General features: G+C 37.8%; 1 protein-coding gene across 5 annotated transcripts in view; it reads right to left on the bottom strand.

Moving 5' to 3' along the window:
* PSEN1 (presenilin 1) overlaps positions 1-24,246 on the bottom strand; it is a 71,948-nt gene that overhangs the window by 17,614 nt on the left and 30,088 nt on the right. For all 5 annotated transcript variants that reach the window (XM_040226141.1, XM_040226143.1, XM_040226142.1 and 2 more), the window contains 5 exons: positions 23,749-23,890; positions 15,007-15,074; positions 11,470-11,690; positions 7,183-7,281; positions 168-254 (listed from right to left, as the gene is read on the bottom strand). In XM_040226141.1, the coding sequence (XP_040082075.1) occupies positions 168-254; positions 7,183-7,281; positions 11,470-11,690; positions 15,007-15,074; positions 23,749-23,890 (617 nt within the window). The remainder of the gene's footprint in view (positions 1-167; positions 255-7,182; positions 7,282-11,469; positions 11,691-15,006; positions 15,075-23,748; positions 23,891-24,246) is intronic.

Here is a 24,246-nt window from a genome sequence, read left to right on the forward strand (position 1 = left end):
GCATGTGAATTCAAGTATTTATCTGTGTTTGCTGGGTGTTACTACAGTTTCCAGGAGATTCTCAAAACAATTCATGACCAGTGAAAGTACTTAAAATCATTGCTTCATAACTCATAAAATGACAATGATCCCCCAAATCAGGAAATAATAAAATAAAAGCCACCTACTTTGTGCATTGTAATTGGAGTTTTTGGATACCTTCCTTTGGGCTTCTGGGTCTCCTTCTGCCATATTTACCAACCATACCATTGTTGCTGTTGAGAAAGACAAAAGTCCAGGTAAACACTGGGAACACAGAAGGAAGGCTCACAAACAGAGAGCAGGCTGTTATTTCTCCACACAAATCAGAGAAACAACCAGAAGTAAATTCATATTAAAAATCACAAAAGGTTCTCTTTGATTTTAGTAGATCAAAGAAAAAATTCTGAAACTGGATGTTTACTGTGGCCTTCAAACTGCAGCTGCTATAATAAAACTTTTCATTATCATTTATAGTCCCTGAAAAGTAACCAGAAGGAAGATTCTTTTTCACTATTGATATAGGATTGTTATTCCTCAACTCCTTCTAACTACAACTCCTCCTAACCTGTGTTTGCCTCAACATCTTCTGTAGTGTCCACAAGTGGGCCTGTCAATCTCCCAGCCTAGGTCATTATTCTCTTCTCCTCCAGAAAGTCATGTCTATCTGGAATATTTTATCTTCTTAGCATAAACATCACATCTCAAATCAAATTATATTTAAGTTACTCTGATCTTTTCAGACAAGGAGTTATCATTTTTACATGTTTGAAGATAGAGCTTTTTGGACCTTTCTAAAATCATAGCCTCAACTTGAACATTTTCCACTGAAACAACTGGACTAGTTAAATATCCTAAAATAGTGTGAATTCACTGAGGAAAATTACTTATGGAACTAAATTAGAGGAAAAATAGAGGCTCACAAAGCATCAAATGCTTATAATTCAAAAGATGCAAGTAAATTCCCTCATATTCTGTCTCACTTCAGGGATTTTCAATAATGCTAAACTGTGTTATACACAGGAAATAAGGAAAAAAGGTTAAAAGCAATAAACATAAAGAGATAGTCAATTGCCTTCTATTCTCTATGTCCCTTCCACAAAATCACATATATATTAATATACCTATATAGATCTAGATATACACACACACTCCCTCATCACACTTTAATTAAGAGGCAATGTGAATACTCTAAAATGGTGCTTCTCTTACATACTGCAGGTACGATGAAACATGGAGGGGAATTTGGTAACCACCAACAAAACTACATGTACATTAACCCTCCGATCCAGCAATAATACTTTTGGGAATTTATCCTGAAGATACATCAACAGTAATACAAAAATACATACAGACATGTGCCACTCTGGGCGACAGCAGAAATCAAAACTGTGCAGCAAACTCAGTTCAGTTCGTCCACTTGGCATCCATGTTTCTCTGGCATTTTGTCATTGATTCTATAATTCTATCTATTTGCCTAATACTCTAAGGTTTCTTAAATAACTTATGAAAGAAATACATAACCAAAGAGGATGAAAATCCTGTAATAGCTGCACTTACGCATTCACTATAGCTTTGTAATTCTGAGGTCAGACAAGTTCATTACAGGATAACTTGGATCAGTCAATATCAGCTAGGCAGGCAATTCAGTGTAACTAAACCCCAACCCAATGAAGGGGAAATATGGTGATCACCAAGGTTTACAAATTTCAGTAGCGTTCTTGGCAGCAAAGGCAGAAAGTATTTATTTGATTTTCTTTCTTTATACAAGTATAGAAAGATAAAGCTGCAAATTCTTCCAATACTCGGTATAACTACAGAAATCAGGGGTCAGCAATCTTTTTCTGGAAAGGGCCAGATGGTAAACATTTTGTGCTTGTGAGTCACATCTGGCCTCTGTCACACATTCTTCTTTGTTCTTTTCTTTTTCATTAACTCTTTAAAGATGTAAAAACCATTCTTAGCTTACAGGGCTGTACAAAAACAGGCCACAGGCCAGATTTGGTTATGGGCAGTAGTTTATTAACCCCTGATGTAAATTATCATGAACAGAATATATACTTGTTGAATGAATTAATATTACTAAAGTAATACCTTAAAAACCCACTTTCCAATTTTTTTGGCTTAACACCAAACATCTTAGATCAACTGAAAAATTAGCAAATTAAAATTCAACATAATCTAAAAACTTCCCAAAGTGATATGAAAACAGAAAAATTTTACATAATGGTCAACCTCAAGGAATTGTTACCTTTGCATTTTGAAAAGCTACCAAAGAGGTGTGCTTCTTTTCCTGTCCAAATGAGGGACACAGAAAACAAAAATGCTCAGGTTTCCTGAGGGTAAGATCCTTTAGCATACTGAATACCCTTAACTGGGGAAGAGTATATAAATGCATCAAAGGATTGTATTTTTTTAAAAAAACAAATAACTGGGAGAACCAACTTAAAACTTTTTATACTCATGTATATATCCATTTCAAGGGGAAAGTACTGATTAATATTGCTGTTTTTGTATATTCTACTTTAAAAAAACACCTCTCAAGCTCAATGATTTATGAAATTCACTAAAGATTCAGTATTTCATGAGAACACTTTCTTAAACCTATTTAATTTACACAGGAGTTAAAGGTTTATGCTTATGCTTTCCCATATATGTGGAATTACTGCAAAAATATCTCAGCATCAATTGTTATACAGATTCAAGTTTTTAAAAATATTATATATGAATGATTTCTTAAAAACGAGAGTAAATCCTTTTTCTGAGTATAAAATTAACATATAAGCTTAATGTCATGGCTAACTCAACAACCTCTTCACCCCTCTTGCACCACTCTTGCACTGAGGCTGGAATGCAGTTTTCTTCCTCCTGACCAGGGACTCAGCTATGTGACTTGCTTCAGCTGATGGTACATGGGCAGAGGAGACAGTGTGCTAATACCAAGCGTAGGCCTTAATAGGCCTGCTGCCCTCCTGTTCCTCCAAATCCTAGAACATCACCTTCAGCTAAACTGCTGTTCCAAGAAGGAACGGGGCATACATGAGGCAGAGCTGTTGCTGCTACTGCTGCTAAGTCGCTTCAGTCGTGTCTGACGCTGTGCGACCCCATAGACAGCAGCCCACCAGGCTCCTCCATCCCTGGGATTCTCCAGGCAAGAACACTGGAGTGGGTTGCCATTTCCTCCTCCAATGCATGAAAGTGAAAAGTGAAAATGAAGTCGCTCAGTCAGGTCCGACTCTTAGCGACCCCACAGACTGCAGCCTACCAGGCTCCTCCGTCCATGGGATTTGCCAGGCAAGAGTACTGGAGTGGGTTGCCATTGCCTTCTCCCAGGGCAGAGCTACCCACAGCCAAGTCAGATCGGCCGAGCCAACTGATCTGCAGGTGATGGTGGTGAACAAGTATTATTTGTAAGACACTAAATTTTAATCTGCAGGTGATGTTGAGTGAGCATTATCGGTGAGGGACTAAATTCTGAGGTGGTTTGTTACACAGCATTATTACAACAGCAGAACAATGCAAATCTGTAAAACTAAGAAACATTTAAAACTCACAATCCCTTCACTTTGACATTCACAATTAACTTTTTAAAAAATAATGGGTATCGCGTTAAGACTCTACAAGAAGTGAAAGATAGAAGGAAGAAAGTAAAAGCTGTCTCAAATCTCTAAATCCCACTTTCCAGAGGTACACACTAGTATCATCAATTCTGAAATGTATCATTGGGATTTTACACACACATATCCATATATATTTGGTCCTTTCCCTGACTCCTTCCATAGGACATTGCATATATTGTTTTAAATCTTGCTTTTGGTATATATTAATATATAATCTTTGACATTAAAAAAAATAAGAAATACACAGAGTTATTTTCTTTCTTTCGGAGTACAAATGGCTGCACAACTATCCATTTTAGGAATGGACCATAATTATTTGAAAGTGTTCCCTTCTGATAGACATGAGTTATTTCCACTTATCTCTTAATAGAAGCATTGCTTCAGTGAACATACTTCTATACTTTTACAAGTATATTCCTTAGTCTAAATTCCTAGCATTCACTATTAACATTTGGTGTGACATTCTACACACACAAATATCAAATATATATATAGAGAGAGATTTTAATTTCCAGGAATAACACAGAAGAAGCTTACACCCAACTGCTCATTAAGAGGAAAATATTGATGCTCAAAGCCTCGTCTGTTCTTTTTGGCTGAAAAACACAGTAAGAATGTGGTAATACATTTATACTGGAAAAAAGGTAAGAGAAAGATCCTTGCGTTTCAGACACTAGGTGTTCTAAAACTTTACCAGACTTCTCCTACCACAAGCACAATTCCCACCTTCTCCACGTCCCACAAATGACCTAACATCAAGGTCACAAGAATGATTTGAGGTCAACTAACATGTGTTCCCAACTTGATCTCTCTCTATATCTCACTATCTTCTGCTTTTCTGTTTTCCTTTTCCTTCCTCTGGGTTTCCCCTGGTGGTCCAGTGGTTAAGAACCCACCTTCCAATGCAGGAGACACAGCTTTGATCCCTGGTCCAAGATTCCACATGCCACGGGGCAACTAAACCCATGTGCCACCACTACTAAGCCCATGCTCTAGAGTCTGTGTGCTGCAACTGCTGAAGCCTAGAGCCCGTGCTCCGCAACAAGAGAAGCCACCACAACTAGAGAGTAAGCCCTCATTCGCCACAACTACAGAAAGCCCACGCAAAGCAACAAAGACCCAGTGTAGCTGAAAACAAAAAATTTAAAGGCACACATCCCTTGACCTAGCAATTACATTTCTACAAATGTATGTATACAACAGTATTCACAAATTCTAAGTGTTCTCTGCAAGTACTGTTTGCGATGGGAATGATCTAAATGTCCGTCAATAAAAATATCCTTTACTGTATATAAGAGAAAACTATGCAGACATTTCATGTATGTGTGCTAAATCACTTCAGTTGTGTTCGACTCTTTGCGCTCCCATGGACTGTAGCCCACCAGGCTCCTCTGTCCATGGGATTCTCCAAGGCAAGAATACTGGAGTGGGTTGCCATGCCCTCCACCAGCGGATCTTCCCAATCCAAGGAAGAAACCTATGTCTCTTACATCTCTTGCATTGGCAGGCGGGTTCTTCATAGCTAGTAGCACCTGGGAAGCCTGAAAAATGCTGATTTTCCCAATTTTCTGATATTTTCTTTTTTCCTTTACTATTCCCTTTTCATTTCTCACTCTCTAAACAGAGCAGTTGAAAAAGATCTATTTCTGGTGTCCTTTCCTCTTTTCCTTTTATTTGAATCACCCATCTAATCCCACAGCTGCAATTACTACCTCTATATTAGTGTTCTTCAATTCTGTATCTCTATTACCAACCTTTCCCTCTACACTGGTACTTCATTTATAAACTCATGATGGAAATCTCTCCCCAGATGGCTCACAGATCCTGCCAAGAAAATTAGATATGGGCCACATGCAACACTACACAGATTTCTCATATAAGAAAAACTTCTCTTTTACATCATCCTTCTTTTAGGCTTTAAACTTCTCTGACTCATCACTAAGAACAACTGAAACAATCCCCAAAAGCTCTCACTGAGGCCTTTCCCTTGACTGTCATCATCATTCCATAATTCAGACTTTCACCATTTTTTACCTAGATCATGGCAATATTCACTTAGTTATGCTTCCCAGTATCTCAGTTCTCACTCCCTCCCATTCATCTTGCCCAAAGCTGCAAGCTTACAAAGACACAGCTCTGATCACATTACTCTCCAAGAATCTTCTATGATTTTCAAGCTATCATGAAGAGGATACAAAGATCTAAACCAGTCATTCAAAGCTATCCTGGATCTTGCCCGAAGTGCCTTTCCAAACCCATCTCCTAGTACTCTCCCCATTTTGTACTCCATGTTCTAGTCAACTTGAACACTTGAAACTTGAAAAAGATGCCCCACATTTATGCTTCCAATGTGTGGGGCTTCCTTCCTAGCTCAGTTGGTAAAGAATCCGCCTGCAATGCAGAAGACCCTGGTTTGATTCCTGGGGTCGGGAAGATCTGCTAGAGAAGGGATAGGCTACCCACTCCGGTATTCTTGGGCTTCCCTTGTGGCTCAGCTGGTAAAGAATCCACCCGCAATGCAGGAGACCTGGGTTCAATTCCTAGGTTGCGAAGATCCGCTGGAGAAGGGATCGGCTACCCACTCCAGTATTCCTGGGCTTCCCTTGTGGCTCAGCTGGTAAAGAATCCGCCTGCAATGCAGGAGACCTGGGTTCAATTCCTTGGTCCAAGTCATTCTTTGCAACAAGCCCATTTTTGAAACTCACTCTTCTATGTGCGCTTGCCAAAATCCAATCCACTCTTAAAAGAGTCAATCCAAATGCTATCTGTTCAATGAAGCCTTCCATGATTCTCCATTCAGATTTTCCCTGTTTTAAGCTCTTTCTGCACTTCCTATTCCTTCTGAATCTGGTAACAGTCTGCCTTGAATGTTGTTTATCTATTTGCCTTATCTCACTTCTAAATTGTAAGCAAGGGAATACCCCAGCAGTCCAGTGGTTAGGAATCCATGCTTTCACTGCCAAGGTTGTGGGTTCAATTCCCGATCAGGGAACTAAGATCCTACAAATCACATGACATAGTCAAAAAAAAAAAAAAAAAGTAAGCAATGCACTCTGAGGGAAAGCAAAGCATCTTAACCATCTTTATATCCTCCACAGTGCTCTGTGGAAGCAGATCAGGTCCATGACCAATAAATACATAATGAATGATTTGGAAGAGTATGACTCTATAACAAACCAAAAACAAAGGCCAACCCATACTGAAGGAATAGTATAATTTTTTCAACATACTAGTGTGAGAGCCGCCTACAATATATGTATATAACAAATATTCAATACTTGGTAACTAATAAGATTTTAAATAAGGATACTGGCTCCCCAATCTCTAAATATTTCTTCTATCTCCACACACACTGAAAACCCTCTTCAATCAATATCAGATAGAAGATAATAAGTTGCAAGGAAACAGAGACCTGCAGGAGTGCCACCAATGCTATGCATTTAACGTAAGAAAAAATACCATGATAATGATCATAATTACATGCGTTTGAATCTTTATAAATTCTAAGCTGTTTACTAATTTAACATCATTTTGAAATACTTACAAGAGTAAATAAGAGCTGGGAAGAGAGTTTCATTTCTCTCCTGAGCTGTTTCAACCAGCATACGAAGCGGGCCTTTTGGACACAAAACAGCCACTAAATCTAGAAGAAGAAAAATAGAAATGACATCTGAAAAATGTATTAGCTAAACTCGTAAATGAGTGTGTTAGGGAAGTATTAACCAACTGAAAAGGTTTAATTATTTTTTCTACAAGAAAGATATTGAATGAATATGAAATAAGCAGCAGGTAAGCTGATGGGGGAGGGAGGCGGAGACAATCTAAACAAAATACACACCACCACACAGAGATCTTTGCTTTTGGTCTGCCTGCTATTTGGTTAGTTTACAGTGTATTTTGGGTTCTAGGAGAAAGTCTTCCCAGTTTGAAAGAAAACAGGCAGAAATAATCACAAGACAGAATTATTCTAGAGCAGTTGTCAATTTCCAATAAGCAGAAACAAGGACAAGCCATTTCCAAACTAAACATAACTATGAACCACAAACTGAAGTTTTACAGCTTAGGAGGGATTTAATAGAGAGGATATGACTGAACTTTTTCAAAATATGAAGAACAGAGGAGAAAAGATGCATCTCCTCTTTTTTTGTTGTTATCAGGAGTAGGATCCTCTCTTTTTTGAAAATAGTATATGTACTACTTAGGAATACTTGAAATAAGAGGGGAGTAAATTTCAACAAAATAACTAATAAACCTCTGTGTGAGAATATTTAGCATTTCTTCAGTTCTCCTGTCAAAAGCACTTCACAAGTATTTAGGTCTCAGAATACATATGGTGCTAAAAGGTGTCTTACAAAAACTGCAAATCAAAACGAGGAAGCAATAATGCATAAATTATTCTTGATGCTACCACCTTCTCTTCTTCAACCACTGCAATTTTTTCTTACATTTACTGTGTCATGAAAATTCAGAATATACAAATACAGAAAACAACTTCAAACATTTAAAATGTAAAACAGATACAGGTAAATTCGTAAAGGAAGATCTGATCACTTGCATTGACATCACTATCATTCAGATGCATTTAAGTAATAAATCTCACACTTTCAAGTGGTCATATCTTCTTGTACACTACTACTACCATTGCCATAATAAAACACACAAATGCACAGAAATCTCTAGCCTCACTGCTTCCACTTTGATTTGTTGGGATGAGAAAAGGGGAATTTGCCATGCTCTGAAATAATGAGATTTTCAACCTGTTTCAACCTTTAATATTCTGTAACTATCTTTGTTTTTCAACATACTTCCTTGTACAGAAATGCTAAATGATAAACCCTTATTTTTAGAGCAATTAAATTAATTTTGTTTTGAAAGCTTTCAGTTCAGTTCAGTCGCTCAGTCATGTCCAACTTTTTGCGACTCCATGAATTGCAGCAAGCCAGGCCTCCCTGTCCATCACCAACTCCCGGAGTTCACTCAGACTCACGTCCATCGAATTGGTGATGCCATCCAGCCATCTCATCCTCTGTCGTCCCCTTCTCCTCCTGCCCCCAGTCCCTCCCAGCATCAGAGTCTTTTCCAATGAGTCAACTCTTCGCATGAGGTGGCCAAAATATTGGAGTTTCAGCTTTAGCATCAGTCCTTCCAATGAACACCCAGGACTGATCTTTAGAATGGACTGGCTGGATCTCCTTGCAGTCCAAGGGACTCTCAAGAGTCTTCTCTAACACCACAGTTCAAAAGCATCAATTCTTCAGCACTCAGCTTTCTTCACAGTCCAACTCTCACTGGAAAAACCATAGCCTTGACTAGACAGACCTTTGTTGGCAAAGTAATGTCTCTGCTTTTGAATATGCTATCTAGGTTGGTCATAACTTTCCTTCCAAGGAGGAAGGAAATTTAATTTCCTTTTAATTTCATGGCTGCAATGACCATCTGCAGTGATTTTGGAGCCAAAAAAATAAAGTCTGACACTGTTTCCATATCAATTTGCCATGAAGTGATAGGACCAGATGCCATGATCTTAGTTTTCTGAATGTTCAGTTTTAAGCCAACTTTTTCACTCTCCTCTTTCACTTTCATCAAGAGGCTTTTTAGTTCCTCTTCACTTTCTGCCATAAGGGTGGTGTCATCTGCATATCTGAGGTTATTGATATTTCTCCCGGCCAGCTTATGCTTCTTCCAGCCCAGCGTTTCTCATGATGTACTCTGCATATAAGTTAAAAAGCAGGGTGACAATATACAGCCTTGACATACTCCTTTTCCTATTTGGAACCAGTCTGTTGTTCCATGTCCAGTTCTAACTGTTGCTTCCTGACCTGCATATAGGTTCTTCAAGAGGCAGGTCAGGTGGTCTGGTATACCCATCTCTTTCAGAATTTTCCACAGTTTCTTGTGATCCACACAGTCAAAGGCTTTGGCATAGTCAATAAAGCAGAAATAGATGTTTTTCTGGAACTCTCTTGCTTTTTCCATGATCCAGCGGATGTTAGCAATTTGATGTCTGGTTCCTCTGCCTTTTCTAAAACCAGCTTGAACATCTGAAAGCTTTAGAACAATCTTTTTGATTGAGACATCTTGAGATCTTATGAAAATGGAATTATCAATCACTACTCTAAATATTAGACACAAAGTCTCTTATTTCAGAGGAACTCAAAGGTCTGTAGAGATAATTTGTATATGTATATAAGAAACAGGATTGATGGGGAGAAATAGTGTATTGTATTAGAAAGAATATGGGACTTTGGACTCAGATTATAGATCAAATGGCGTAAGCTTTGGTAAATACTTTACCTCTACAAACTTCAGGCCTTTAGCAGTGAAATAAGTACAACAACCTTGCTTGCTTCCAAAGATTATATATTTTTGAGGAACGGCTAATATTTACTGGTAGATACTGTATATATTTATTATATGCATTGTTCAATTTAATCTTTATAATAACTAAGACTCCACTGTTGAATGTGGTGTGTCTGTAGTAACATACCCAATAAATTACAGGAGTAAAAGAGTCTGGATTTGAATCCAGGCAGTCTGTCTCCAGAAATGGCTTTTTTTTTAAATATCAAAAATGGAATCAGATTCTTTATTATGATTCACCCCTGATGTTTCATTTATTAAGTTTTAACTTGCTCTAGTATGTCATAATGGTGTCCTGTGAGGCCTACATCATAAGACTGTAAGGGAGGTGAAAGTCACACTGCACACCTTGTTCAAGACCTCAGCATTGTATATTTAGAATGTCTGGAACTCCAAATTGAGGTCTGCATTGTGGATTTAATATGTACAGAGACATGTATAACTTTGATTTCTATCTTTGGTATCTATGATGCAAGAGATTGTCTCAGTTACTCTGCCTAAAGAGGGAAACCTTGGATAAGTAACTGCTGTTGTTACCACTGGCAGAACCAGGTGGCTAGACTACTGGCAAAGTCTCAAGGGTCTGTAAAAACACACAAATAGGCCAAAATTTATGCTTCAACATTAATCCTTTCAAGGATTAAAGGGTAAGAAGTCAGCTGAAACTGTAGTTCAGCTAAAGTGGAGATGCTGGGGATCAAACCCGGGACCTCATACATGCAAAGCATGCGCTCTACCACTGAGCTACCCTGGTGGCTCAGAGGTTAAAGCGTCTGCCTGCAATGCGGGAGACCTGGGTTCGATCCCTGGGTCGGGGAGATCCCCTGGAGAAGGAAATGGCAACCCACTCCAGTATTCTTGCCTGGAGAATCCCATGGACGGAGGACCCTGGTGGGCTACAGTCCACGGGATCGCAAAGAGTCGGACACAATTGAGCGACTTCACTTCACTCACTTAGGCCAAAATAGGATGGCTGCCTAGAGTTCGGCTAAATTGGATCCCAAGTTAGCTGAACTTGGATCCCATTCTTTGATCAAGGATGCCTGAACTAAGACATGAAAAGCACAGCTTTCCAGTGAGCTCCATCACATGTAGCTCCGCTGCTGTCCACAAAGAGTACAAATTCCCACTGCTGTTTGTTCACTCATTTGATCCCAAAGGGCTCCTGAGGTCATTTATGTCAGTGGTAGCAATGGGATTTGAATCTAAGTCTTACAACCAGAAGTCTATGGATCCTTCCATTAACTCATCCCTGAGTTAAACTGGAGGCAATAATAAAACATTTTTAAAGGACTCAACTTCAGAAGATTTGAAATCTTTATATGAAAAAAATATTATAGCTAACTGATTATTTACTGAAAAGTTATGGGATATTACTGTTATTTTCCCTAAGTCAAGATAACTAGAAGAGGAAGGAAAACACACCAGGAGGTATTTCTGTGATGAACAAAATGTCAGTCTCGGGTTTTACCATATACTGAAATCACAGCCAAGATGAGCCAGGCGGTCCATTCTGGGAGGTACTTGATAAATACCAGGGCCATGAGGGCACTGATCATAATGAGATAGGCCTGCTGGAGTCTCAGTGGACCTTTCCAATGAATGGCGATCATTCCCACCACACCAAAATTCCAGATCAGGAGCGCAACCGAAATGTAGTCCATGGCAACATTATAGGTTTTAAACACTTCCCTGAAAAAAATTAAACAGATACTTGTATCATTCATAAAAATGGGAAACAAGTATCACAGCCACAGCTGTAAAAATAAGTACAAAAACTAAAAAGGAAAAAAAAAAAGGCCATATAACACCTAAAATGTTATTCTGTACTTTAGGAAATTCTTGCACTATCTGAAATTGGAAAAAAAATGAAACATGTAAAATAAAGTTTAGAGCTTAGGACATATGATATTATTTTCATAAAATTAAATTTAGTGAATCCATTTAAATATATGCATTTTATACATATATTTATACACAAAACATGGAATATAAGCATGACATATTGCTGCCTGAAAAAAAAAAAACCATCTTATTTATGTGGAATAGTGTATGAGAAGAGAGAGCAAGAGATCAATATAGTAATTCCTGAAAAGATGCAGGACATAGCTTTAGATGCCAGGAATTTGAAATTTCTTAACTTCCCTTTTCTTTTTTTCACAATGAATGTTTAGCACTTTTACCATGAAGAAAACACTATTTTAATTTGGGTGGGAGGAAACTCCATTTTAAAGTAGAGATACAAATATAGAAGACAGGTAACTGAGGAGAAAGAAGGCAGTCATTTAAGTGCAAATTTTAGATTCTGGAGACTATGCAGAAAGATGATCTTTCCATTTCAAAATTTCAAAGCAAATGTTGAAATAGCTGGACAATGCAGCCATTCAGTATTTTAGATATCCCAGCACTTGAAACAAAAACCAAAAAATTCCAAACTATGGTTAACTGCAAAATTCTTCAAGAGATGGGAATACCAGACCACCTGACCTGCCTCCTGAGAAGTCTGTACACAGGTCAAGAAGTAACAGTTAGAACTGGACATGGAACAACAGACTGGTTCCAAATTGCAAAAGAAGTACATCAAGGCTGTATATTGTCACCCTGCTTTTTAACTTATATGCAGAGTAAATAATGAGAAACGCTGGGCTGGAGGAAGCACAAGCTGGAATCAAGACTGCCAGGAGAAATATCAATAACTTCAGATATGCAGATGACACCACCTTTATGGCAGAAGTGAAGAACTGAAGAGCCTCTTGATGAAAGTCAAAGAGGAGAGTGAAAAAGTTGGCTTAAAACTCAACATTCAGAAAACTAAGATTAAGGGATCCGGTCCCATTACTTCATGGAAAACAGATGGGGAAGCAATGGAAACAGTGACAGACTTTATTTTGGGGGGCTCCAAAATCACTGCAGATAGTGAATGCTGCCATGAAATTAAAAGACACTTGCTCCTTGGAAGAAAAGTTATGACCAATCTAAACAGCTTATTAAAAAGCAGAGACATTACTTTTCCAACAACGGTCTGTCTAGTCAAAGCTATGAGTTTTCCAGCAGTCACGTATGGATATGAGCTGGACCATAAAGAAAACTGAGCACCAAAGAATTGATGCTTTTGAACTGTGGTGTTGAAGAAGACTCTTGAGAGTCCCTTGGACTGCAAGGAGATCCAACCAGTCCATTCTAAAGGAAATCAGTCCTTTAGTGTTCATTGGAAGGACTGATGCTGAAGCTGAAACTCCAATACTTTATCCACTTGATGCGAAGAGCTGACTCATCTGAAAGGACTCTGATGCTGAGAAACATTTTTGAGGGCAGGAGAAGGGGACAACAGAGGATGAGATGGTTGGATGGCATCACCGACTCAATGGACACGAGTCTGGGTAAACTCTAGGAGTTGGTGATGGACAGGGAGGCCTGGCATGCTGCGGTCCATGGGGTCGCAAAAAGTTGGACATGACTGAGAGACTGAACTGAATTACTCTTTGGCATCAATAAACAGGAGTGGTCTACGGTTTCCTTTTTCTTGATTATTTATGGGGTTTTGGTATAAATATTACTCCGGCTTCTTAAAAAGAATCTGGAACCTTTTCTGCTTTTTCTGCGTCCTGGAACAGTTAAAATAGTATTAGAATTATCAGTTCCTTAAGGTTTAATAGAATTTTCCTATGAAATTATTTGAGCCTGGTATTATTGTTATTGGTGGAGGTATATAAGAACCTCTTCAACAACTTTCTGTATTTTTTTATTTGCTCTACTTAGATTTTCTATCAGTTCAGTGGTCAGTATTGGCAATTAGCTTTTTCCGAGAAAATAATCTATTTCATAGAGATTCTTACATTGATTTCTTTGGTCTATGGTCGTTCTCCCTGCCTCTACAAAAGAATTAACCCTTCAGTTCATTTTTTACTTTAAACGTTTCTGTTCCTAATTTAAGAGCTAGTGCAATGACCTGCATTCTGCCACTGGGGCTTAGAGAAAGACCAAGTGGGCAAATCTCCGAGCCTCTCTATTATCTTCAACAGAGCAGCTCCACTTTTTTCTATGTTGTATGTGCAGTTCTCATGTAAGACTTCAGTTGAAAGAAAAAAAGACTGATGAAAATAAAATGAAAGTTTGAAAATCAATTAATTCATCTTTATACATGTTTGAAATGCATTAATATTATGATTTATAAATTATACTAAAGAATACAGTAAATTTGCTTTACTAAAAAGACAGAATTAACTGCAGTGTTGAGTTCTTTAAGTTCTTATTATAAATAAAGATCAACAAAAGCAAATCCCTATGGTGATTGCAGCCATGAAATTAAAAGATGTTTACTCCTCGGAAGGAAAGTTATGACCAACCTAGACAGCATATTAAAAAGCAGAGACATTACTTTACCAACAAAGGTCCATCTAGTCAAGGCTATGGTTTTTGCAGTGGTCACATATGGATGTGAGAGTTGAACTATAAAGAAAGCTGAGAGCCGAAGAATTGATGCTTTTGAACTGTGGTGTTGGAGAAGACTCTTGAGAGTCCCTTGGACTGCAAGGAGATCCAACCAGTCCATTCTAAAGGAGATCAGTCCTGGGTGTTCATTGGAAGGAATGATGCTGAAGCTGAAACTCCAATACTTTAGCCACCTGATGCGAAGAGCTGACTCTTTTGAAAAGACCCTGATGCTGGGAAAGATTGAAGGCAGGAAGAGAAGGGACGACAGAGGATGAGATGGTTGGATGGCATCACCGACTCAGTGGACATGAGTCTGAGTAAACTCTGGGAGTTGGTGATGGACAGGGAGGTCTGGTGTGCTGCAGTCCATGGGGTCACAAAGAGTTGAACACAACTGAGCAACTGAACTGAACTTATTGATAATATTAACAAGTTGTATATACACCAAGGATGATCTATACATGGAAACAATAATTTAAGAATAACTCATCAACAAAGAACATTTCTTTAAGTGACAGTTATAGAGTCCAAACAGTTAATTTCTGAAAAACAGACCAAATATTTCACAACTTACCCCAAGTAAATGAATGAGAAAAAGAACAGCAACAACAGGGATGAAAGAATAAGCCAGGCATGGATGACCTAGAAAAGAATTTCAATATAATTAACAGATCCCACAACCTTAAAAAAAAATCCAAATTTCTTATTTCAAAAATAGTATGTTATTTCTGTATATGTTATGATTTTCAAATACCAAAACAGAAGCAGCTTTAGGAACAGTAAATACCTATAACAGTTGGTGCTGAACTACTCATAAAATAGAAATTTCATACATAGAGACCGTCATTCCTTTAGAAATAGGTAAAATTTTAAAAGAAAAGATAAATTCAAAATAAATTATCAAAGGCAACCTACAGAATGGGAAAAAATATTTCCAAATGATATGACTGACAAGGGGTTAATATCCAAAATATATGAACAAATCACAGAACTCAATACCAAAAAAAGAAAAAAAAACCCAGCCCAATCAAAAAAATAGGAGAACACATTTTCTCAACAAATACAGACAAATGGCCAACAGGCACATGAAAAGATACTCAATACCACTAATTATTAGAGAAATGCAAATCAAAACAACAATGAGGTATCACCTCATACTTGTCAGAATGGCTATCATCAAAATGACCACAAATAACAAGTGTTGGGGAGGATGTAGAAAAAAGGGAACTTTTGTACACTGTTAGAGACTACGAAAATTGGTACAGCCACTGTGAAAAACAAAATGAAGGTTCCTCAAAAAACTAAAATTACCATATGATCCAGCAATTCCACTCTTGGATATATATCCAGAAAAAAAATCACTAATTTGAAAAGATACATGAACGCCTATGTTCACAGCAGCACTATTTACAACAGGCAACATATGCAAGCAACCCAACTGCCCATCAGCAGACAAATGGATAAAGACACACACAGACACACACAGATACACACACAGACAAACGCACACACACACTGGGATACTACTCAGCCTTAAAAAGGAATGAAATTCCACCACTTACAGCAACATTGATGGACCTAGAGAACACACACACACACACACACACACACACACAAAGGGATACTACTCAGCCTTAAATACTCTATGATACCATTTATAAGTGGAATCTAAAAAATAATACAAATGAATGTACATGCAAAACAGAAACAGATACACAGATATAGGAAAAAAAAAACAGTGATTACCAAAGGTGAATGAGAAGTGGGGGGCACAAATTAGGAACATGCCAATGTTCACTGAAGGACTGTCTACAATGGTAAGACACAGAAGCATTCTAAATGTCCATCAACAGAGGAATGGATAAAGAAGACATGGTACATAAATACACTGCAATACTACTCAGCCATAAAAAGAACCAAATAATGTCAATGTAGCAACATGAATGGACCTAGAGATTGTTATACTGAGTGAAGTAAGTCAGACACAGAAAGACAAATATCATATGATATTGCTTATATGTGGAATCTAGAAAAAAGGGGGGCTACAAATAAACTTATTTACAAAACAGAGTCACAGATGTAGAAAACAAACTTAGCATTACCAAAAGATAAAGGGAGGGTGGGATAAATTGTGAGATTGGGACTGACATACACACACTACTATACATAGAAGAGACAACTAATAAGAACCTGCTGTATAGCACAGGGAACTCTACTCAATACTCTGTAATGGCCTATATGGGAAAAAAATCCTAGAAAAAGCAAGTGGACATATACATACATACATATACATATATACACACATGATTCATCTTCCTGTACACCTGAAACTAACACAACATTGTAAATCAACTATACTCTTAATAAAAATTTTAAAAAATAAATTAGGGGTATGTGATTAAGAGATACAAACCACTATGTCTAAAATAGATAAGCAACAAAAATGTATTTTATAAATTAACTAGACTTCAATTAGAAAAGGTATCAACAGAGTCAACAGTTAACATTTATACTTTAAAGGAGCAATATTTTCAATAGAGGAATTCTGATGTATTCCTACAATAAAAATAAATAAATAAATAAATAACTGATAATAAATTGATAAAATAACTGATAAATCAAAGTCACAAAACTGAAAATCAGAAATTCAGTTAAGTGACCAGTGTACACATACATTAACTATACAGAGAAAATAGGCCTTCTAAATTATACAACCATTTGAAGAAAAAATATTCAGTATCTGAGATTTCAGTATTAGTATGCTATATTTATTTTACTTGGTTCATTAATAATGCTTATATGTCAGTCCATCATTATAACACAGAATTCATACAGCACTATATAAATATTAGTCCCTATAACTCATGTAAAAAATGAGAGAATCAGAACTTGATTTTTAATCAATTATTTTTGGGGGCCTAACCATATAGCATACTTTGGCCACCTGATGTGAAGAACTGACTCATTTGAAAAGACCCTGATGCTGGGAAAGATTGAAGGCAGGAGGAGAAGGGGATGACAGAGGATGAGATGGTTGGATGGCATCACTGACTCAATGGACATGAGTTTGAGTAAACTCCGGGAGTTGGTGATGGACCGGGAGGCCTAGCGTGCTGCAGTTGGTGGGGTAGCAAAGAGTCGGACACGACTGAGTGACTGAACTGAACAGAACTGAACATACAGCATGCAGAATCTTAGTTCCCCACCTGGAATAGAAACCATGCCCCCTGCAGTGGAAGCATGAAGCCTTAACCACTGAACCACCAGGAAAAGTCCCTAGAGCTTGATTAATCTATTATACAAGATAAAAAAAATTTATGGTAATTTTATGTGATGAGTATATTTGGGGAAACAGTATATAACCCAAGGAGTCTGCAGTTTTAAAAAACAGAATGGAGAAATATGATAAACTGTCAAGTAATTTTTTTTTGATGCATAGTATTTCTTTTCATTATACATTGGTGTATAGAGATCATGATGCTATAAGTCAAGTAATTTTTAACCAAAAGTAAAATTATTTTAAGGTAGATACACCCATAATAAACTTTATTCTTTCAATGAATTTTACTGTTATGACAGAAGAAGCTACTTTTTTAAATGTGGGTTTATTTATTTATCTATTTATTTTGCTGTGCAGCATGTGGGATCTTAGTTCCTTGACCGGGGATCGAACCCATGCCCCCTGCATTGGAAGCACAGAGTCTTAACCACTGGACTGGCACGGAAGTCCCCAGAAGAAGCTACTTAACCACCAACTTTTCCAAACGTTATCTCTTAACCAGAAAGATCAAATTCAACCTTAAAGAAATAAAAAAGAAAGCTCCAGGGCTTCCCTGGCGGCTTGGTGGTAAAGAATCGGCCTATCAATGCAGGAGACACAGGTTTGATCCCTGGTCCGGGAAGATCCTACATGCCTTGGAACAACTAAGGTCCTGTGATACAACTAACTGAAACTGTGCTTTGAGCCTGGGAGCCGCAACTACTGAGCCCATGTGCCACAATTCCTGAAGCCTGGGCTTGTGCTTCAAGACAAGAGAAGCCACCACAAGGAGAAGCTTGAGCAGTTAGGTGAGTAACCTGTGCACTGCAATTAAAGAATAGACTCTGCTCTCCATAACTAGAGAAAAGTTTACATAGCAGTGAAGATCCAGCATAGCCATAAATAAATAAATAAATAAAATAAAATAATAAAAAGAAAAGCTTCAAATCAAGAATATTATTTTGTCTCCATTTAAAAGAAAAAAATCTTCCACCCCTACCTCCCAGATCCAGTTGTTCCAATTATACAGCTCTAAGTTATCAAAATCTAGTTGTTACTAAAGTTAACATTAGAATCTACCTTTATTTTCTCTTTTGGCTCTGTTTGATCATTCAAGGTGACGTGATTATTTCTTAAAAGGTCTCTCTGCCTTTCTTTAAAACAACTTTATAAAATGTTACAACTTGGGAAAAGGTCAAAAGAGTGGTTTTCCATCATGAAAGTTGGTATTCCTTCAACAGTTAAATATTCTAAATTTACTATCCAAATACAATAAATTTAATTTCTGGTGTTCTTACCCAAAAACTTCCCCTAACATTTTATTATAAAAATTTTCAAAGACACAGTGAACCACCGCCCATATACCACCTAAACTCCACCATTCACGTAGGCTGTACTTGTTTTGTAACATTGCTATCCGCCTCTCCATCCAATGAGTCCATCTTAGCAGGTATCAAAGTAAACTGAAGACACCTGTACATTTCCCTCTAAGTACTTCAACTTTAGCAAAATATTCTGAAGGGAGTCCTTTATTTCATGTGCAAAGAAAACAATAAAGCTTAAGCAAAAAGGAATCTTTCCATATGCATCCTAGCCCACTGTACTCACAAGCCAGCTTTAGAAATAATCCAAGTTTCATGGACTGCAGGCCTGCCAGGCTCCTCTGCCCAGGGAATTACCCAGGCAAGAATACTGGAGTGGGTTGCCATTTCCTTCTCCAGGGGATCTTCCCGACCCAGGGATCGAACCCAGGTCTCCTACATTGCAGGCAGATTCTTTACAGCTGAGCCACGAGGGAAGCCCCATATAAAATAACACAAAACAAAAAACTTTAAAGAGTGGGAGATGTACATGGATATTCCATATTAAACTCCAAATTAAGGGTGAGAGTAGATATTGCATACTAGGAATCCTCAACTTTCTTTTTTTATCTTGTTTTATGTGGGGAGGGGCAAGGGAACATGAAATGCTATTTTAAAAAAACAGTATTTTTCTGAATACAAAGTAATATATACTTATGACATAGAGAAAATATAGAAACACTAAAAGAAAAAAATAATTTCCACTGACCACTGAGAACCAAAGTTGATATTAACCTTTCCTTTTCAGACATGTTTGTCTGCATATGTAAAGACCTTTAAAAAAATTAGAATCATGTAATATAAGAGTTCACATTCTGTCTTTTAAAACTTTATTTTTGTTACAGACAGATTCTCATTCCACCAAATATATTCTGAAAATATAGATTTTAAATGCCTCAATAATAGTTTACTTATATTCATGAGCTCACAATTTTTGCCTTATGCATGGTATCTGTGGGATTTTCCTTCTTTTTCCAATTATATTTTATGCTAGGATTAATATCTAGTATGCAAACATTTTTCAGCATTTTTAATTCTCTAGGATAATTCATGAAAGCAAAATTACACAATTAAAAGTGTATAGACATTTTCTAATTACTGACTACTGATATACTGGCTTAGTGACTCTGCAAATTAAGTCCTGACTAATTTTTACCAAGTCAATAAGCTAAATGTTAATTTGCTATTTTAATATATATACTTTTGCTAGTGAGAAAATATACATACACCCCTCTCTCCTCTTTTCCTCTCCTGGCCATCCAGATTTCCTTCATAATTTCTCTTCTTGAGTTTTTAAAATATCTTATTAGGATATCCATAATTTTCTTAATTATTTGTAAGTGCTCTTCATACTGCAAAAATATGAGCCCTCTGCCTGCAATAATGACTTTACTGGTTTTCTTACTAGGTTAATCATGGATGTTATGATTTTCTGAATTATTACCTGAATTCAAAGCCTCTTCTGATGACTAAGTAACACCTCCCCTTTTCCTAGAACATCAGGTGGTAAAACAGGCCTTTCTTATCTTGCAAAACTCCCTAGTTCAGCTTTCCTGTTTCAGAGCTACAGGCTCTGAAACAAATGAGCCCTGATTCAGTACAGCATGGCAAAGATCTCCTCTAAACACTGAACTACCTAGGCCAGAAATCATGTGACTTCAGTAAGCTGTATGGTTTCATCTATATCAAACAATAAATAATTAAAGTGCCTTCTCCAGTTCTTCCTTTTTAAGGTTTGAGACCAAAGACATTGCACAACCAACTCCTGATACAACAAATCCTCAGGGCTTATTTCCAAACAGGTCCTGGCAAGTTTCTGAATTTCTGACTCAAAAGCTCCTTTTATTTTTATACTAAGAGTCAAAGTAAACAACTTGTTGCTATAGAATTGGTTGGGGTGGCCAAGACATAAGCATTTTAAAAAGCAAAGCAAAACACCACCAGTGAATGGGTGAACGTGGAAATCCAGCTAAGTATAAACCTTTAGACTGTCTAACACGAAGCACTAACTAAAAGATGCACAAAACCACCAAAAATACCTTGAGATAGGTTCTATACAAGGGTAAAAAAGCCCATTCCATCCTGTCTCTCCTACCAAATATGCCTATAAAATCTGGACTGAATGCATACAGCTGCCAGTACATAGGCTGGGGAAATCAGAAGTACCAGGAAGCCAGGGCTGTTTACCACCTTTTCCCTCCAGTACTGCCCTCCTCCACCTGCACTCAACACAACCTAAGTGGGCTTTAGCAAGATGAGAAGCCCTCTAAGTTCCTGCTGGAGAAGCAGAAAGAGGTTTCCAAACACCAAAGAAGAATGTAAATCCCTAGGGGACTCCCACTGACATGTGAAGAACAAAAGTAGCACACAATCCAGATACAAGTCATAAAGAGAGTCCAATAAAGCAGAGAAATGGAATTGGCAGGTAGACACTTTTATGTACACAAAATTGTATATAGTGAAAAAAAAAAAGATTAAAAGTATCCGAGACATGAGCACGTTTAAGCAGTGGGAGAGGAATGGCTTTACAACATTTGCTCTTTGGGTGCCTGACTGTAGATGACTGCCTGTCACATCACATCTTTTGTCTTCAATCTCCAGATTCTGATGTCAGACTGTAAATGGTCATCACTTAGGTTAATACTTTCACCCACTCAACAAACAAGGTTAAACTCTGTATAATTTTAGAAGTCTGTGAACAGTGAAAAGGTGAATAGTGAAAGGATATTCAATCTCACTAATAATCAATCAACTAAAAACAAATTAAGACATTTTTGGTTTGCTTATTCGGGTTAGAATAGATTATATATATCTGTGTATGTATTTTTAACCACACTGTACAACATGTGAGATCTTAGTTCCCTGACCAGGGATTGAACCCATGCCCCCTGCAGTGCAAGTATAGAGTCCTAACTATTGGACTGCCAGGGAATTCCCTGCACAGGTTATTTTTAAAAATTCAATGCTGGTGAAAGTAGAGTAAGACAGCCTCATTCACCACTAGTGTTAAGTACAAATTGATACTATCAATTTGAAAACAAAATTCTGCATACCAAGACAGCCAAAAATATGTAGACAATTTGCTCCATAAATTCTGTGCCTGGGCTTATACCCTAAGGAAATAATTTGAAAAATTGAAAAGCTCTACGCATAAAGACATTCACTGTTTTTTAGGATAGTGAACATCTGGAAAGAACTCAAATGTCCAAATTAAGGGAAATAAATGACAATACATTCATTGAGTCAAATATTATGTAGTCATTACACATATTTTCAAAGAATTTATAATATGGGAAAATGCTTATGCCAAAGTAATAGTTTTAAAAAAGGACACATACTGATTATACATTTGATTTTAATCATGTTAAAGAATATACTGAAGTATAGAAAATACAGAAGTAAAAAGCGTGTAGAATTCAATATTTGAAAAGTTAATATTTATTTTATTTCAGAATGAGCCTACAGGTTCATGATCTGTAATAATTTGTCATTTTTCTGAGATATGAATCTGAAACATGTGCCAGACAGCTGAAATTCAACCTCAAGTTACTTAGGTAGCGTGAGGTAGGGAGCAGAGGCTGGGAGGTCTGGGCTTGTCTCTTCCCTGCATAACTGCCCCTCCCTTTATTTCCCAAGCAAAAAACTCCTATTCCTACAGGAGAGAAGGTGAGGGACTGGACGGGAATTCAGCCAGTCACCAATGAGTTCAACATCGGCATCTGAAGGTGGTTTCACTGCTTTGTTCTCAAGTTGAAGGGGCTTCCTCGTTGGCTCAGTGGTAAATAACCCGCCTGCCAATGCAGGAGCCTCAGGAGGCTCAGATTCGACCCCTGAGTGGGGGAAGACCCCCTGGAGAAGGAAACGGCAATGCACTCCAGTATTCTTGTTGGGATAATCTCATGGACAGAGAAGCCTGGTGGGCTACATTCCATGGGTCACACAAAGAGTCAGACATGACTGAGCAATGGAGCATGCATGCATTCAAGCTGAAAATCTGGTTTTCTGTGATACATTATTTTATGGGACAATTATATCATATAGGGCTATTTGTCAATGAGGGAATTCACAAAGGTCTTAGGATATATTCTTCTGGAAGGTCCTAAGTATATTGCAAATCAAAATATTAAAACCATTTAGACTGTGATATTTTATGAAAACATTTGTTTTTCATTTATGCCTTTTTGTTCCACAAATGGGGGGGGGAGACTAAAAATTAACTTAGTTTTAGAATATAAGACCTTTTTCTTTATTAGACCGAGTCAGGTGACAGGACAATCCAACCATAAAATGAAGAAGATAGTGGAGGGCTTCCCTGGTGACGCAGTGGTAGAATTCACCTACCAATGCAGGAGACATGGGTTCGATCCCTGATCCGGGAAGAGCCTACAGGCTGTGAAGCAACCAAGCCCGTGTCCACAACTATTGGAGCCTGTGCTCTAGAGCCCAGGAGCCGCAACTACTGAGCCCCTGAGGCACAGCCACTGAAGCCTGTATGCCCTTGAGCCCACGTTCCCCAATCAGAGGAGCCGCCGCGATGAGAAGCTCAAGCACTTCAACTAGAGTAGCTCCCGCTCGCCCCAACTTGAGAAAAGCCCACGCAACAACAAAGACCCAGCACAGCCAAAAATAAATAAAATTATTAGGAAAAAAAGAAAAGAAAGATGATGGAAAGCAAAGCTCTGTATCTCATGCTCACCTTGTAGCACCTGTATTTATACAGAACCACCAGGAAAATCGTCATGACGACAATGACGCTGATCATGATCACCGCATTCAGAATTGAGTGCAGGGCTCTCTGCCCCAGAGTCTCCGTGTCTTCTGTAAATGGAGTATAGATTCTGTAATAAAACAAAAGCCCCAGGGGTTAATGGAGATTCTAAACTACATGCTCTCCAAAACCAGTTTTGTTTCCCAGATTTAACTGATACCTTATGAATCACTTTTTTTTTCAGCTCATCAATCTAACCAAGAATTTTTAACCTAAGAGAAGCAGCTTTAAGCTAAAATAAGCTCTTCAAAAAAAAAGGAGATGGTTAAAATAGAGGTGGACCCACGTGCGCCAGACACTGGCTCCATCTAGTGGACGCTTTATACGGAAGTAATTACCTCATCAAATGTTTTCCCCACAGCTTATCAGTGATTTGTTAAAGTACTACCAGATTCTGCCATAAACTACCTACACTACGAGTGGTTC

Source organism: Oryx dammah, unplaced genomic scaffold (genome assembly GCF_014754425.2).
Source record: "Oryx dammah isolate SB20612 unplaced genomic scaffold, SCBI_Odam_1.1 HiC_scaffold_26, whole genome shotgun sequence".
Classification (NCBI taxonomy): Eukaryota; Metazoa; Chordata; class Mammalia; order Artiodactyla; family Bovidae; genus Oryx; species Oryx dammah.